The following is an 18,873-nucleotide window of genomic DNA, read 5'->3' on the forward strand; positions in this document are numbered from 1 at the left end:
TTAAGAATTGACTACCCAGCCTTAAAATTAAATTGTCAGAGGAGGGTAAACGTGGAGAGTGGGGAAAACAACCCATATGATGGTGAGAGCTCACAAGGTGGAATTTTCAGAGCACCTTATACACCCTCAGAAACTAAACTAAAGTGATGATGAGATAACAGATTAGAGGTTCAAAACAAACTTCTCAAATTCTGTTTTGGTTGTGTCCACAAAACACCAAAATTTCGATTACCGGAAGAGTGAAGACCAGACACAGAGGTCAGGCGAGCTTTTGGGGATCGGGAGAGGCTTGGCCCACCCACACCTCCCCTGGAGAACCCCAGGACACACACCCACCAGGCCGCGCTAAGCAGCTGGGTCTTCAGAAACACACAGTTGTTTGAACAGGAAGCAGAGAGGCAAACTGGTAACCAAGAAAGTAAACTCATAAAGCTTTCAGTTCACTGTAATTGTTTTTAGCCTCGATTTCCTTTCTCTGGACCCCTCCTCTCCTCCCTTGTGGGTTATTAAACAGTTGCCTGTATTGAATTCAATTCAGCCAATATTGACTTCATGCACCCTTGCTGTCTGAGATGCAACGTGGCTCTCTACACGTCACACTGAGAAGAGACGACTCTGGTCATGCACTATCCTGCACACGCACAGAACCCCAGTCCTCGTGCCCACACACACAGATAACGAAGACCATGTGCTTACAGCTACACACGGTCACACACACGCAGCTTCCAGTCACAACGGGCGCCCAGCACAGCTGCCCCACAGTGCCTGCTGAGAAGAGCCACAACCACACCAGTCCTGGAGCCCAGAGGGCACAGGTATGGAAACACTACTCGTCCTCCCCTCCCTTGCTCACAGTCTCATACCCTGTCACATATTGGGGTCTCTCAAAAATGGCCCACACAAAGTATCCCATGCCAATGCTAGAATTAGATAATAATTATTAACTGCAAAAATAACTCCCTAGGTGCACACACAAGCTCGAAATGGTCACAGACCACAAAAGACCTACTTGTCCCACAGAGGACTGCACATGCACACACACACAGCAGACAGAAATCCTCACATCCACATGCACACACACAGATTGGGCGGGGGGAGGCTCACAGTTGCTCATTCAGCAAATGTGTTTTAACTGCCTGCAATGTGATCTTGGCTAGGGCCACATCAGGGCACATACCACACAAATGCTGGCAACGACACTCATGACACCTCAAGTCAGAGGAGCACTCAGGTTGCCTCCAGGGTTCTAGCTCTGCAACCGTCCCTGGGGGTGTAGGGCAAGTAAAATCAGAGCAGTCTCCAGGGAAGGGGCAGACACAGAACTTCACTCTCTCCCAGACAGCATGACTCAGCTGGGCACCACCCAAAAAGGGCACTGAGACATTCCTAGGGGCAACCATGATGGCTGGACATGTCCCAACACAAATAAAGAGTGCTTATTGCATGTGGTTGAAAAGAGAATTTGGCAAAAGCCACTTAATGTAGGGATTAAGACCCCGGGGCAAGCTGCCTTCTACAGACCACAGCCAGATCCTCACGGTTTCCACTGTACAAAGCGGGACAAAAGTAGAGGAACATGACTAAGGGCGGGACTCCCTAGCCACCTCCAGATTGCCATCTCACATTCCCTCAGCATCTCTTCCTGAGAAATGCGTGTTCCACACCTCAGGTGCCCTGCTACCCAGCCCGAAGCACCCAGGGACTCTGCCAAGCAGACAGCAAGGCTCAGCATGCCATGGTACTCACAGAGCACAGCACCACAAAGACAAATAAGCCTGCAACTTTTAGCCACCGCACACAGCACCTGCAAGAGAAAAGACAGGTCCCAGATCATGCTGATGGCAGTCCTATTTGCATGCACCCACAAAGGTCAAACCTCAGATGTCTGCCGAAGCCTTGACTAATGTCCATCTCAAAGCCATGTGTGGAATTCTTTCTATAACATTATGAAGGAGGATACTGCTGAGAATACCAATGACCTGTTGTAAACATACAGCTTCTTGAGAAGCAGTTCAGAGGAGGTTACAGGAGGAAACAAAGTTAAACCTGAATGTCTGAACACATCTTCTTGTCAGAGATGCTAAAGTTCAAGATTTGGGCCTCTTTACTAGCTTTTTAAAGGCTCTGGTTTCCTGGAAACAAGCTTTATCTTGGCTCTCAGATTCATATTTATCAATTATTTTCCCTTAAGTTTTCTGGAAGGTAAGAACATGGATTTGATCATTGAATAAACATTGACTGAGACATAACCAAACAATTCAAGAAAGAATTTGCAGTGTTATAACTGGTTGTACCAGCAGAATCCTTTAAGAATTCCTTAGGAGATAATTTAGCAGACAATCCAGCCCTCTGTGGACCCCTGATAGTCATCATTACACACTTCTCCATTGTGACTCTCAGACCTTTGGGCAAATATGGTCCTGGCAGCCACTCCAGGCTTATCTCTGCTCCTTTCACCTCCTCAGGGCCCACCAGATCCCATCTCCTGAAGACGCTATCACTGCCCAGTTGCTGGAGGCTGCTCTCCCCTGGCTGCTTCTTCAGGGCAGGCACTGGGATATTTGTGCTCAGCTCCTGCCAAAGATAGGGTGCTGGTATACAGCTTGTGCTTGATACATGTTTGTAGAATGAAGTAAGAAAGTCTATATTGGGACATCTTTTTCAAAATCTTTCTGATCCTTTCAAAATGGCAAAACCTTGTTTTGCATTCTTTTAGATTTAACGAATTTGATGAATAATCATAGCATACTTCCAAATTATGATCAATAGTTCCTATTCAAATGGGAATAAAAAAATATTTCTTTTTAAAGCGTGAAGCATTAATTGAACTACCCTAAACACAGATGTCTTTCTGCATAACTGACACATACAGCAGAGCTAACCATCCAAAATAGCTTTTACAAGTTTCAACAATAATGTGTAGTATTTTCTAGACATGTTAAAAAGAATGTCACTAAATCTTTCAGTCAAGCGGAAAGTTTGAGGCAGCTACTCTATGAATCATAAAAGATAAAACAACTACTGAATGTAAAGGCTTAAATGTACTTGATCCTATTTTCCACGCCACAGGATATTTGAAGAACCTCGCATCCTCTGGAGTTGTGAGCTAGCATGCTACAGAAGGGTGTTCACGGTATCAGGGCTTACCACCATGGTGAGCGACGGGGACCAGGTACCTGTTCACATGCTTTCACATAATTCCAACAATTTTATAGCAGATTAAACTGGCTGAATATTTACCATGCCTATAGCTAAGACCAGCCATGGTACAGAAACTACACATGGCTAGGAGTGAAGCCATTAGGTGTCTTTTCAGGGGGCTCTGAAGAGCTCCTGGTCCTTTCTGTCTGTGCAGAAGAATGCAGCGAGAGACAAAGTAACAGACAGAAGTGATTTATTAGAACAGGACACTTGTGAGGCTTATAAGTGAGTGAGTGAGACAGTGTCACAGCCTGAGAACTCAGTTCTATAATCAAAGGTAAAGTGGGGAAGGGGAGAAGACACCTTTGTCTGTCTTGAGTAAATGCAAGCTTCCACCATCCTCCTCCAGGTTGAGCAGGGGAGTTTTTCTTGTCCCTATATGATCAAGCTAGGTTCACAAATCATTAATTTTTTATGTGTGCAGAGAGCACGTTATTGAGCTCACTAGGCAGGATTGTGTCTCATGCCACCACTGTTTTATTGTTTTGAGACATGTCTTGTGCTTCTGTTGCATGGCCTGTTGCTAAAAATGTCTGCTAGGTTTTAGTTTTGTGGTTAAGCAAACATGCTTTCTTGAGTAATCATTAAAGTACAAGAGTCTCTCACACTTTTTCCATTACATTCCCCAAGTGGGATTTAATTACCTACATTGTCCCTTCACTCTATCCCTATCAGGAGGCATGGTAGAAAAGACATCTCCATGGTCAAGCATTGGTGGGGGACCTGGGGTCTCATTCCTGCCCCTACCCCTTTGCTTCTCTCAAAAACCTGCATGAAAGTGAAAGTGAAAGACACTCAGTCGTGTCCGACTCTTTGTGACCCCATGGACTATACAGTCCATGGAATTCTCCAGGCAAGAATACTGGAGTGGGTAGCCTTTCCCTTCTCCAGGGTATCTTCTCAACCCAGGGATCGAACCCAGGTCTCCCACATTGTGGGTGGATTCTTTACCAGCTGAGCCACATGGGAAGCCCATGCATGACATCAGGCAAAATCCTTACTCTCTGAGGTACCTTCCTTTATCTACTTCTTAGGATTGCCTGTCACATCAACAGGACAACTGAGAGTGGGCCTTTCTGGCTAAAGACCGATACACTTTGGGATGCAGGCAGGTACACTTTGAATCAGCCCTTCAAACAGCTTCAGAAAAGATGGGCCCCCTTATGTAGAGAAATAATAACACTAATATTTGATAGCTTCATGGTGTCCTCTCACCTATCCATGGGTTTTCGCATAGACCATCCTAGTGGAAGCCACACTGTGAGCAAAGGGAATGCCAGGCAACAAGGAGATAGTTGCATGGACATGTCTGGCCCCTGCTGGTTCCTCAGCTGCCTCTGAGCAGATACAGAATGGGGACCTTGGCAGTCCTGGTCCACAAGCCTTATTCTGTTCCTAAACAAGCCACTTTCAAGTATATGGTTCTCAACAGAACACTTCTTTCAGGTGAATGCTCACGCAGAAGCCCCAGCACACAAAGCAGAGAGAGCACTCCTCCTCTGACCCATGCGGGTGGTCCTGCAAAAAGCCTTCACATCCCCCGGGCATGTGCACGCTTTGCCCTCCTATATACGCATGGAGGGCTTGGCCCCTCTCGGACCCACCCAATCCCGTGCCCCTTGGGAGGAAATTAACAAGATGGCACCAGTCTCTCATCCCATGCTCTCATGCCCTCTCACCCCACGTTCTGTAAACAGTGACTTTGCATGGTTACGTAACAGCTGAGACCACTTAGAGCACTGCACATGTGCCTCACGAGGTACTCGCTTGGCCACGGGCTTCTTTTGCTCTGGAAATATATGTAAGCTTCACCTGGAAAAGCCCTGGAGGGTTGTGTGCAGCTATGTTATGTCTGCTGCTGTGGCTGCTGTGCCAGCCAGGAGACGCCTTTCCTGCAGCTCTTCACATTTTCTTCCAGCCCCTTAGCTCATGCCTTGCCTACCATGGGTTCAGTAAACAGTACACACAGGGAGATTCAGCAAGATGATTGGCATCACAAACAGGATCAGCGAGACACCCCAAAAACACTCCACTGCACGTGCAGAAACTTTAGTCACTAATTATCAATGGTAATATCAGCTTCTGGAACACCACAGGGACTATTCCCATCCGCAAACCCTCATGGGCGTGAAGACCCCAGTCACACAACAGAAAGGAGTATGGGATGTTAGTCACTAAGGTCTGTAATCGGGTTTTCCTGCATCCTTAAAAGTTCCACACTGGTTCAAATGTGCTCTTATCTGTCTTCCAAGGCCTGAAGGAAAAGCAGACTACTTTCCAGGAAAGTGCCACCCAGCCTTCTTCCTCAGCTCCACCCTGTCCTTGGGGAGGATGTCCTGAGGGCAAGACCCACATCCCTGCCCCAGCCCAGTCCCAGAGCACGTGCTGTGTGACCACCACCCCGTGCCGGCCGGGGCGCTCCAAGTCTTCCTACCTCAGTTCGGCAAGACGGAACCTGAAGCGAGCACTGTCCAGAAGCTCCCCCTTCTCTAAGGAGGCGGATTCAGAGGAACCTGCCAATTCTCTGCTTAGCAGGCATCTTCTCTCCCACTCAGCTGAGCTGTCCTCCCAAGATTCTTCACCAGTAATGAACTCTGGGTGGCAAATGGGCATGCACCATGACCTGGAAATTGAGGCTTTGTGGTTATTTTCACAGCATCTCCAAAACAGTTCATCTAAAAGGTGAGCATAAAATGTGAAATCAACCCTGGGTTTTAAAAGGACCATAAACACTGTAATACTGTCAAACTGGTAGGAATAGATCTTTCTTGACATCACAGACCCTTGACTTCAGGGAAATCTTCTGGGGTCACACAGTCTTCAAGATAAACTGTGGCCCTTCAAGAAACATCAGCTTGTTCTGAGTTTGGAATTTTCCAGTAAACCTTTTTCTGGCTCAGACCAACTCCAGTACATTTCAGTTTTTGCTTTCTCTTTGTGCTGCAGTTCTCAATACCTGGTTCTATTATACTCATCCTGAAGCACAATGAGTGATATAAGCCTTCCCTCCTCTGTACTAGGTATCTTTGTGTAATGGACCTGTAGAGAAGATTGTCTATTTGTTTTCCCGCCCAACATCTACACGAACAGGAATGAGGAACATCAGTACTGGATTAGATGGACCCAAGAACAAGACCTCTATCTAGAAGGATGGATCAAGGGGTCTTATAAATTTTTGTCAAAATTACATCTGGATGCATTTGTTTACTTTTATTGAATCCTTGAGCTTCTGAACAACTCCTTCAGTACAGATTCTCAGCCAGCACTTGTCTCTAGTAAGGCTGCTCCAAAGCCCAGAATTTCCCTGTATTGCATGGAATACTTGTGGGATGACAATATTGACACAAAGCCACAATCTGTTATGTTATGCCTCTCGAACAGTTAGCTCAATTGGGCATTGTGATTCTCCTGAACCCTTATCACTGCTTTAGGACTTGTTCACAACAAGAAAAAAAGTTTTATTTATAAGGAGAAGCTCAAAGATGCAAACTAGGCTATGTGAAACCAATATGTAATATCCATGTTCTGCTTCTGAACTGTGATGTGAGACAGCCCTCAGCATCCCAAGGCCTTTGTGTTCCAGTCGGTTCAGTTCAGTTCAGTCGCTCAGTCATGTCCGACTCTTTGCAACCCCATGAATCGCAGCACGCCATGCCTCCCTGTCCATCACCAACTCCCAGAGATTACCCAAACTCATGTCCATCAAGTCGGTGACGCCATCCAGCCATCTCATCCTCTGTCGTCCCCTTCTCCTCCTGCCCCCAATCCCTCCCAGCATCAGGGTCTTTTCCAACGAGTAAACTCTTCGCATGAGGTGGCCAAAGTATTGGAGTTTCAGCTTCAACATCAGTCCTTCCAATGAACATCCAGGACTGACCTCCTTTAGGATGGACTGGTTGGATCTCCTTGCAGTCCAAGGGACTCTCAAGAGTCTTCTCCAACACCACAGTTCTAAAGCATCAATTCTTCGGTGCTCAGCTTTCTTCACAGTCCAACTCTCACATCCATACATGACTACTGGAAAAACCATAGCCTTGACTAGACGGACCTTTGTTGACAAAGTAATGTCTCTGCTTTTTAATGTGCTGTCTAGGTTGGTCATAACTTTCCTTCCAAGGAGTAAGCGACTTTTAATTTCATGGCTGCAGTCACCATCTGCAGTGATTTTGGAGCTCAAAAAAATAAAGTCTGACACTATTTTCACTGTTTCCCCATCTATTTCCCATGAAGTGATGGGACCAGATGCCATGATCTTAGTTTTCTGAATGTTGAGCTTTAAGCCAACTTTTTCACTCTCCTCTTTCACTTTCATCAAGAGACTTTTTAGTTCTTTTCACTTCTGCCATAAGGGTGGCGTCATCTGCATATCTGAGGTTACTGATATTTCTCCCAGCAATCTCAATTCCAGCTTGGGCTTCTTCCAGCCCAGCGTTTCTCATGATGTACTCTGCATATAAGTTAAATAAGCAGGGTGACAATACACAGCCTTGACGTACTCCTTTTCCTATTTGGAACCAGTCTGTTGTTCCATGTCCAGTTCTAACTGTTGCTTCCTGACCTGCATACAGGTTTCTCAAGAGGCAGGTCAGGTGGTCTGGTATGCCCATCTCTTTCAGAATTTTCCACAGTTTATTGTGATCCACACAGTCAAAGGCTTTGGCATAGTCAGTAAAGCAGAAATAGATGTTTTTCTGGAAGTCTCTTGTTTTTTCGATGATCCAGCGGATGTTGGCAATTTGATCTCTGGTTCCTCTGCCTTTTCTAAAACCAGCTTGAAGATCTGGAAGGTCACGGTTCACGTATTGCTGAAGCCTGGCTTGGAGAATTTTGAGCATTACTTTACTAGCGTGTGAGATGAGTGCAATCGTGTGGTAGTTTGAAATTCTTTGGGATTGCCTTTCTTTGGGATTGGAATGAAAACTGACCTTTTCCAGTCCTGTGGCCACTGCTGAGTTTTCCAAATTTGCTGGCATATTGAGTGCAGCACTTTCACAGCATCATCTTTGAGCATTTGAAATAGCTCAACTGGAATTCCATCACCTCCACTAGCTTTGTTCGTACTGATGCTTTCTAAGGCCCACTTGACTTCACATTCCAGGATGTCTGGCTCTAGGTGAGTGATCATACCATTGTGATTATCTGGGTCGTGAACCAAGCTCAGGATAAAAGGTTTCATGTTCTTGAGTTCTTGGTTTTCTAGAGAATCATGAGTTGAAAATGTCTCAGGCCTTAACAGTTTATCAAGTAACTCAAAGGAAAGCATTAAAGGGAATAGATGGGTGAAGTGTTCATTTTCAAAGTTACTCATTAGGAGAGATGAGAGTTGTTATCTCCCTGGTGGGAGAGGCCTTGCTAGGTGCTGGGATGGGATGAAGAGGACTCAGGCTGGCAGGCATAACCACAGATAACACAAGGACAAGTTCCAAAGTCAGGACATGCATTTGGTGTTTGAGAGCAAAGAAGAAGGAGCATTGACTCTTGAATGAGTTATGGAGGAACCAAGGTTTTACAAAGGAGGTGACATTTGAGCCCCCTTAAACTTGAGTGGGCCTGACCTGGAGAACCAAGGAGGAGAGGAGTTCCCTCTCGTAAAATGGACTCAGTGGGAACTTTTTCAGGGAAACACAACTTGTCATCAAGAGTTTCCTGGAAGAAGCCAGACTGGCTCTGCTTTGGAAGGTGACAATCAAGATTCCTATACCCTATCAAATTCCTGTGAACTTGAGTCTTTGGACAGTGAGACCAGGAACCCACATGGCATATGAGCACCCTCAAATTCTGATGCAGCCTACATGGTGAAGGCCCCCAAACAGTTACAGACAGAGCTAGGGAGAAGGTGGGAAGTTCCTCAGAGGCTGTGGGAGGGAAGCTGAGTGCAAGGGTCAGTGGGCAGGAAAAGAAGGTCCAGGACAATGTCCCAAGATTGTAATGTGTGAGCAATCGGAGAACACCAATGAGGTGACCCAGGTTTCTGGAAGTTTGCCTGCAGAAGGAAGAGGAGATGAATTGGAGGACTGCATTAGGGTTCACCCTAAGGGAGACAGTCTGTAATTCATCCTACAGAGCAGCTCTGCTTATTGGTTTCAGAACCAGGCAGGTTTATCCTCAAATGGAACTTATAAGAAGTAGAGTTTTCTTTCAAATCATACACTTACAACTTTGTAATTATTGACATTTGAGTTAGATAATTCTTTATTGTGGGGAGGTGTTCTGTGCATTGCAGTATGTTTATCAACATTGCTGCCCTCTGCCATAAATGCTAGCAGTACTGCTTCCCCATTTGTGACACAAAACTGTCTATAGATAGTGTCAACCTCAACTCCAGTGGAGAAGCCCTGACCTCTCAAGACAGCCTCTCAGAGCTGTGTCCATGCATGAGTGTGTGCATGTGCTGTGCAGTCATAGACAGCCTCTCAGAGCTGTGTGCATGCATGAGTGTGTACACGTGCTGTGCAGTCATAGACAGCCTCTCAGAGCTGTGTGCATGCACGCGTGTGTGCATGTGCTGTGCAGTCATAGACAGCCTGTCACAGCTGTGTGCACGCATGCGTGTGTACATGTGCTGTGCAGTCATAGACAGCCTCTCAGAGCTGTGTGCATGCATGCGTGTGTGCATGTGCTGTGCAGTCATAGACAGCCTCTCAGAGCTCTGTGCACGCATGCGTGTGTACATGTGCTGTGCAGTCATAGACAGCCTCTCAGAGCTCTGTGCACGCACGCGTGTGTACATGTGCTGTGCAGTCATTGACAGCCTGTCAGAGTTGTGTCCACGCATGAGCGTGTACATGTGCTGTGCAGTCATAGACAGCCTCTCAGAGCTGTGTGCATGCACGCGTGTGTACATGTGCTATGCAGTCATAGACAGCCTCTCAGAGCTGTGTGCATGCACGCGTGTGTACATGTGCTGTGCAGTCATAGACAGCCTCTCAGAGCTGTGTGCACGCATGCGTGTGTGCATGTGCTGTGCAGTCATAGACAGCCTGTCAGAGCTGTGTGCACGCATGAGTGTGTACATGTGCTGTGCAGTCATAGACAGCCTCTCAGAGCTCTGTGCACGCATCAGTTTGTGCATGTGCTGTGCAGTCATAGACAGCCTCTCAGAGCTCTGTGCACGCATCAGTTTGTGCATGTGCTGTGCAGTCATAGACAGCCTCTCAGAGCTGTGTGCATGCACGCGTGTGTACATGTGCTGTGCAGTCATAGACAGCCTCTCAGAGCTGTGTGCATGCATGCATGTGTACATGTGCTGTGCAGTCATAGACAGCCTCTCAGAGCTGTGTGCATGCACGCGTGTGTACATGTGCTGTGCAGTCATAGACAGCCTGTCAGAGCTGTGTGCATGCACGCATGTGTACATGTGCTGTGCAGTCATAGACAGCCTGTCAGAGCTCTGTGCACGCATGCGTGTGTACATGTGCTGTGCAGTCATAGACAGCCTGTCAGAGCTGTGTGCATGCACGCGTGTGTGCATGTGCTGTGCAGTCATAGACAGCCTGTCAGAGCTGTGTGCACGCACGCGTGTGTGCATGTGCTGTGCAGTCATAGACAGCTTGTCAGAGCTTTGTGCACCATGAGTGTGTACATGTGCTGTGCAGTTATGGCAAGGTTATGATCAAGGTTATTTGGAAATTCATAAGGCACAGAATACAACCACTAGAATCATGGACACACATTGAATTGACAAGGATCTAGCAGAGGTCAAACATGTCAGGTAAAATTTCATCTTATTCTCCAGCATAAGTGTAATGCTCAGAGATTTCTTAATTTTATAAGAAAGAAAGCAAGGAAGAAAAAAAAAAAAACCTCACCCTTTTTCTTGTGAGAAATTCCTCAGCAAAGGAGTGCTTTCTGTAAAGCAGGGGTCTTTAGACCTGGAGCTGAAGACCTGGGAGAAAGGAGGGTGAGACCTGAAAGACACAGTGAAGGAAGGGTCATTAACAAAAACTGAAGGATGTGTTCACTGGTGGTTACAGCTAGATCCAAGAATGTGTCCCAAGAATCAGTGGTAAACTTCACGTGTTATGTTTGAATTGTAAAAAGTTGGAGTTTAAGAAAATTAGAGACAATTTTCCACCCTCGGCTAAACCACACTAGAGAAGCAAACAGAAATTCACACAGACTAGATGCTGTGGAGTCAATACTTTTAGGCTCACTTTAGCATGATAATAGAGTCCAGTCATGCTTGCCATTCCACGCAGTTTTTCCTCACAAAAGCCATGTTGCCAAGGGTTCCCAGTGCATTTGCCAAAACTGCTTACCCAAGTTGACCAATTCTGCCAGAGTATATGGTCGATATGTCATGAATCAGTCACATTGGGGGCCCCTTGAGGAGGCCCCTGTGGGTCACAGCAGTGTGCATATACGTGAGCTCCACTTAGAAAGCAGTGACATACTAGTGCGGGGTCATGGCTGTGTCATTAAGTCAGGCACAAGAGGAGAGAATATAGCATGTCTCTGGCTACGGCTGCTGCACCAACCAGGAGAGAATACTGCTGTGCTTCACTTTCTGCTGCATAATGGCTCTCACTGCCAAGCAGGAACCCAAGGTCTCATATAACGTTCATCACCTCTGTCACTTACTGCCTCTCAGAGATGCTGGGTTCTTCAGACCCACAGGGTTCTTGCTCTAATGCCAACATACACTGCTCTAGTTCTTCCATGTGTCTTTGCACATTGCACACTGGTGCGGCATTGCATAGGGCACAGTTCATATTCGCCTTCAGGGCAGCAGGAAAATCCACCTCATGGTGCCAGTGACGGTCCATGCCGCTTTGTTCAGCAAACGGGAGTTCAACCACACACTCAGGCAGAGTTGGTCGATTTGAGTAAACAGTTTTGGCAAATGCACTGGGAACCCTTGGCAACATGGCTCTGTGACTTTGGGACACAGGGATGGGCCCAACATCTGTGGGCATTTTGTGGGTCCTTATTGAGAGAAGTAGAGGGATGGCATGCGAGATGCCATTTTGAAAGTCTGAAGACCCCGAAAGGAGGCCTGAGCTGGCAGGGGTCCCATCCAGTTTATGGGGATGCAAAAGTGGACTGGTTTGTGCAGAGGTATACTGTAAAGACTGTGTCTTATGTAGAACAGTGTACTGTAAAGGCTGTGTCCTGTGACGTAGGTTTAGTAGGACAGTGTGCTGTAAAGGCTGTGTCCTGTGATGTGCTACTATCCTTGGACTCTTGCAGATTTAGAACAGTGTGAAAGTATTTGGAACCTTTGGGTGGGCTGTGAATGCCACAAAAATCCCCTCCTTGAAGGAGCTGGTGCAGCACCTGTGGGGGGTTTTATGTGTCCTTAATAAAATGCCGCAGGAGTGGAGTTGCCCCTGTAGAGGTTTTCCTGCAATTTCAAAGGACAGATGGTGGACTGGACTTGGCTGTGTAAAATAAAGGTGCTCCACATGTGGTGATAGGCTTTTCTAGCCCTATGAGGGCAAGGACTACCACATGAGTTCCAGGTGATACCTGGAGTTGGGTTTTGTTTTGTATTGGGGGTGTAACTGATTGTCGTTGTAGTTACTGCTGTAGCAAGATGTAAATCCAAGGGTCAGTGTTGTTCGCCAAGGGAACATCGCAGAAGATGGACTGCACATAGAGTGTGAGGCAAGATCAAATTGGCCAAGATGGCATGTTCAGGCTTTTGTCCCATGTTTTGTAAATAATGACTATGCTGACTCATTGGAAAAGACCCTGCTGCTGGGAAAGACTGAGGGCAGGAGAAGGGGACGACAGAGGATGAGATGGTTGGATGGCATCACAGACTCGATGGACATGGGTTTGGGTGGATTCCGGGAGTTGGTGATGGACAGGGAGGCCTGGCGTGTTGCAGTTCATGGGGTCGCAAAGAGTCAGACACGACTGAGCGGCTGAACTGAACTGAACTGAACTGACTATGTAACAGTTGAGATTGTTTATGTACCTCACATCATGAGGTACTCACTTGGTCACAGTTTGCATGCGATACACATATACATGAGCTCCACCTAGAAAATAGTGGATATTACTGCTGCGACAAGGCTATGTCCATAGAGTCAGCGATAAGAAGAGAAAATACAGAGTATCTGCTGCTATGGCTGCTACACCAGCCACGAGAGAATGCTACTATGGCTGCTATGTCAGCCAGGAGAAAATAAATGGGTCTGCAGTTCCTACCACTCCTCGAGTCTTTTTCCAGCCTCTTACCTTATGCCTTGCCTACCCTGGGTTCAGCAAACAGTGCAAACAGTGTGAACAGCAAAGGCAACTGGCATCATGAACAGGATCAGCAATACAGCTATTTTATACTCTGAAAATTCTATCTCCTAAGATCACAATATTTAATTAAAATATCCTAATATTTTCCCCTGAAAGATCAAGCAGCAAAAGTCAAGCTAATAGAGTCATAATGAAATGATAACCAGGACAGCAGCAAGGGGCCTCCCAAGGGAGAAGCCACAGCTGGGGCAAAGCAAATGTGCACACTGCATGGGACCTCCTTCTTCTGTGCTTCCACCTGTCCATGAGCTGGCCATCCAAATTAGAAGCTTCTAGGAGGGAAATAAAGTCACAGGAGCAATAGAGGCCCCTACCTGGCATATATGGTCACCTTCATTAAAGGACATGCGATGTTTAAAAGCAGCCAACTTTTTTTGAAAAGTTGTGAAAATCATTTTCATTCCCAATTTTTGGGAATATGTCATTTTATACACTAGAACATTGCCTTTCCCGAAAGGGCTCGGGCCATATGGAGCCACTGTGGATGCTATTAGAGAGAACAGCATTGAAACATGTATATTATCAAGGGTGAAACAGATCACCAGCCCAGGTTGGATGCATGAGACAAATGCTCGGGGCTGGTGCACTCGGAAGACCCAGAGGGATCGGGCTGGAGAGGGAAGTGGGAGGGGGGATCGGGTTGGGGAATACATGTAAATCCATGGCTGGTTCATGTCAATGTATGGCAAAAACCACTACAATATTGTAAAGTAATTAGCCTCCAACTAATAAAAATAAATGGAAAAAAAAAAAAAACATCACAAATGCAGAGCAAACCAAAGAAAAATATTTCCATCCATTTTCTGTTTCTCATTTAAGCATGTACCAGTGACACAGACAAAAGACTGGTCTCACAGATGAGTGAAATCCTGACCTGCATCTAAAAACACCCATCATATCACACTGAAGTCAGGAAACAAGTTTGTCTAGAGCCAGTGAGTATCCTTCGAGCGCCACCTCCAGGCAGGCCTGAGCACTTCCAGTGGGGAACATAAATGACTATGGACTTCAGGGGTTTTGACAGCCAGTGGAGGAGAGTGTGGCAGGGAATGAGGTATAAATGCCTTAACTAGCCCAGGTTAGAGTAGAGAAACAGAAGATGAATTCTATCTGAGAGATTTAATAGCTAGATGCAGTTCAGACTGACTTCAACAATTATTTGGGCTTTTTAAATTTTCATCTCTCATAACAGTAAATCCAGAAGGGCCTCAGGTGCATCTAGCTAAATGCCTCCATGAATCAACTAATATTTAAGTGTTTTCCTGTCACTGTCTGGGTTGGTATTTTACACACCATTTTCAGAAGAACTAACTGCTACAGTGACCTCACTCATTATTTTTTAACCAACATGAGCCTAAATTTTCTCAGCTGTGTAATGTAAATTAAAAAGAAAAAACTCAGTTTTGTTGCATTAAATAAGGAGATGTAAATACAAAGCATAAAGACAGAGTTTGGCTATTGATTCAATGATTTCAACTATACTGTGATCTCCTTATGAATAGCTGCCACGTTCAATCTTGTTTTATCTCATACCTTAAAATGGTACCCAGGTCAATGCAGATTCTTAACAAATACTTAATAATGAATGAGTTAAACCTCAGCAATCATAGCTTATTTGCATAAAATTGACTTTTGACTCAAAACAGTTTTCTAAACCATTAAACCAGTGATGTGCTTAGAATCAACACTGGCCCTCTGAAGAGGGGAGAGAGCTCAGGACAGCAGAGGTGCTATTGCTCTTCAAAAATCACAGCCTACATTATTGCCCTGAAGGAGGAAAATGAGAAACGGGGAAAGGCAAAAGTACATTTTATCTTCTCTGAAGTGGCCGTGTCCAGTTGATTTCATTATTTAACATTTCTGCTACATTTTGTGTACACAAAGTATTTGATAATCATATTATAGTGGTTTCTAGGCTTTTTAATATTTAGTTATGTCTATAAACAGCCAAAAATAAAGAGTTTCACTAAGAAATTGCCCAAAGAGACCTAAAGCCACTCCAAATTTCAACTTAATTTGACACTGTCCAGATATTATTTTCCATTGTTGTCTGCAAAGAGGGGAAACAGAGAGGTCTTCACAGGATCCCTGACCTGCTGACCTGGAAGACACACATCTCACAAGCTACATGTAGAGAACATTCAAGATTGCCCAAGAAACATGTTCCAGAGCCTGGAAATAAAAATGGCAGTCCACAGAACTGAAAGGCAGACATTTTCTTTGGGACTTAATTAATATAGAAAATAATAGTAAGATCTATATCATTCCTGATCTTTTAATCCTTCTGAAGAAAAGAAATCACAACAGTAATTCTCTAACTTCACATCTAAGCCAGGGTAAAATTCACAAATTCCAACAGTATGTATTTTCCCCCATGTCTCAACAACTCTATAAATACATTTGCAAAATTCATATGTGCCTCTAACTTTCTAAGGGGGCAATACTTATTTCTAATAATGTGGAAATTACAGAAGAGGCTAGCAAATAAAACTATATGCAATTCTATAATTCATAGACACCAGCTGTTAACATTTAAAGAACTTTCCCTCAGTCTTTTTTTCTATATACAAGTGAATATTTTTAAGTCAGGCTCAATTATATACGTGTATGGACATACATTTACATATATAAATTGTTTTGTCCTCCGATTGTTCAACTTAGCCATGTCATTAGCATTTACTGTTATATAAACCTTTACATTATATAAACCTTTACAATGTAATTTTAATGTTGGCATCACATTCCATCACATGGATCACCACATTAAACTTGACCATCCATCTGTTGTTGGAAATTTAGAGAATTTCTAGGTTTTTACTAAGGTAAGTAACAAAAGTTGTAAGATTCCTGATAGAAAAGTCTATTTATGCATCTAGTAGTTCCTTAGGACAGAGGCCTCAAAGTGGAACCACTGGGCTAAGAGTCGTCTTGTGCCTATGGCCTACAGAGAGCCTACCCCCATTACTGTGTTTTTTGAAGGGAGGCTGTCCCTGTAGCCCTGGGTATTAGCCACATATTAGCTCCTCAAGCAGCAAATTGTAAACAGCCAGAACTGACTTAGGTCCACCATTGTCAAAAACTACACTATCGTGATTATTAACAGGACTCACATGGGAGGGCAAGATGGGTACAATGGGTTGGCCACACTTCCCAGCCTTCCCATGTCAACAGCTTCTTTAGCTCCAGACTCCTTAGTTCTTTCTAGATCCAAACATTTGACAGTCCTATAATATTTATATATTTTATTGAGAAAAAAAAAAGGATCTAAGGATGCTGAAAATATGAAGTACCTAGTATATTAACACTTCTGAGAGGGTTTACATTTCTAAAGACTAGAGAAGAGACAAAGGACACTCTGAGGAGGTGGTGATTTGTGTTATCAGTGGAGGAGGAAGAGGTTTGTTTTCAGAGTTTTATTTATTTAATTTTATTTTTTGTGGGTGGTTGTGATGGGTGTTTTTTGCTTTGCACAGGCTTTCTCTAGCTGCAGTGAGCAGAGGCTACTCTTCATTGCCGTGTGCAGCCTTCTCATTGCAGGGGCTTCGTTTGTTGGGAGCACAGGCTGTAGTTTCGACATTGGGGCTCAGTAGTTGTGGTTCATGGACCCTAGAGCCTGCAGGCTTCCATAGTTGTGGCACAAATACTCAGCTGACCTAAGGCATGTGGAATCTTCCCAGACCAGGGATTGAACCCATGTTCCCTGCCTTGGCAGGCTGATTCTTATCCCCTGCACCACCAGGGAAATAACCTCTCAGTCTTTCTTGAGCCCTATGTAGGACTCCATCAATGTACACACAGTAGTCAACTCTGCTTGGCAAGGGACTCAGAGCCAGTAGCACAGAGTGCAAAATGCTATCACTGACTTTCTCTATCTATCTGTTATCCTTTATTTCTTCTAGGTCCTTGTTAGATGTGTTAAATGATTCTTGCATTTTCTCTGTTCTGTTTTTGCGATTTCGGATCATCTTTACCATCATTACTCTGAGTTCTTTTTCAGGTAGCTTGCCTATTTCCCCTTTCCTTATTTGGCCTTGTAGGCCTACACCTGCACAATATTTCTCTGTCTTTTCATTTTGTCTAACTTACTGGGTTTAAGGTCTCCTTCCCCCAGGCAATAGGCTCATAATTCTTCTCACTTTTGGTCTCTGCAACCTGTGAGTGAGGTTGGTCCAGTGGCTTGTGTAGGCTTCATGTTGGGAGGGACTGGTGCCTGCATCGTGGTGGGAGGAGGTGAGTTTTTTCCCACTGATAGGCAGGGCCATGTGAGGTGTCTGTGGGGTCTGCTGATGATTTGGTTTATGATCCTGTCTTGCCTGTTGTTTGGATGAGGCATTCAGTGCTGGGTGTGACAGGCAGTTGCGTGGTGCTAGGTCTTGGATTCAGGTGAAGGCCTTCGTGGAAGTTCTCACTGATTAACACTCCCTGAGGCCAGGAGTCCTCTGGTGTTTTAGCATTTTTGACTTGGTGCTCCCACCCCAAACTTTTAGCCCCAACTTCTGCTTGGGGAACCAAAACTCCACAAGCTGTTTGTTATGGCAATAAAGAGGATTAAAACAAGCAAACAACCCTCCCCTCCCCAAAAAAAGCAACAAAAATGAAGCGCAAACAAATGGTAAAACCAAAGTCAGACAAATAGAATCAAAACCAAAGGAACATAAACACACACACATTTTCTGTTGTTTAATCACTAAGTCAGGTCTGACTCTTGTGACACAATGGACTGTAGCGCACCAGGCTCCTCTCTCCATGGGATTTCCCAGGCAAGAATACTCGCATGGGCTGCCATTTCCTTCTCCAGGGGATCTTCCTGACCTAGAGACCGAAACTGCATCTCCTGCATTGGCAGGTGGGTTCTTTACCACTGAGCCATCAGGGAAGTCCTCCACACACATACACACATACAAATGAAACCAAAACAGATAAGAGAAAATAGTGTACAAGAGAGTGACTCAGAGAACAAAAGAAACCAAAAACTATATCAACAAATTAAAACAAAACTAAAACACAGACACAAATCAAAACCAAAGCTGAGTGTCAACTGAGGAATAAAGCAAAGAAAACAAAGCAGTAATTAGCCTCCAACTGATAAAAATAAATGAAAAAAAGAAAAGAAAACAAAGCAAACAAAAATGGTGAAAAAAATAGAAAAGTGAAGTTAAATAGAAGTATATTTTTAAAGTACTACATATATTAAAGAAAAGCAACAAAAAAGAACCAAAAAGAATATAACAACAAACCTAAAAAAAATAATAGAATGGCAGAAAGCCAAAGTACAAGTAGAAATATATATATAAAGTGTGATTTTTTTTTAAATTCAAAAAAACTTTAATAGAAATAATAATAATAAAACAATAAACACAACAACAGAGAAAAAAGAGAGGGAAAAAACACACAACCAACAATAGAATGAATCAA

At 44.6% G+C, this 18,873-nt stretch overlaps 1 protein-coding gene across 2 annotated transcripts in view; it reads right to left on the reverse strand.

The window, feature by feature from the left end:
• The window catches only part of OCA2 (OCA2 melanosomal transmembrane protein), a 256,559-nt gene that overhangs the window by 163,947 nt on the left and 73,739 nt on the right, over positions 1-18,873 (reverse strand). For both annotated transcript variants that reach the window (XM_043894730.1, XM_043894728.1), the window contains exons 3-5: positions 11,010-11,108; positions 5,636-5,824; positions 1,747-1,804 (exon numbers count right to left, since the gene is read on the reverse strand). In XM_043894730.1, the coding sequence (XP_043750665.1) occupies positions 1,747-1,804; positions 5,636-5,824; positions 11,010-11,108 (346 nt within the window). The remainder of the gene's footprint in view (positions 1-1,746; positions 1,805-5,635; positions 5,825-11,009; positions 11,109-18,873) is intronic.

This window comes from Cervus elaphus, chromosome 33, assembly GCF_910594005.1.
Source record: "Cervus elaphus chromosome 33, mCerEla1.1, whole genome shotgun sequence".
Classification (NCBI taxonomy): domain Eukaryota; kingdom Metazoa; phylum Chordata; class Mammalia; order Artiodactyla; family Cervidae; genus Cervus; species Cervus elaphus.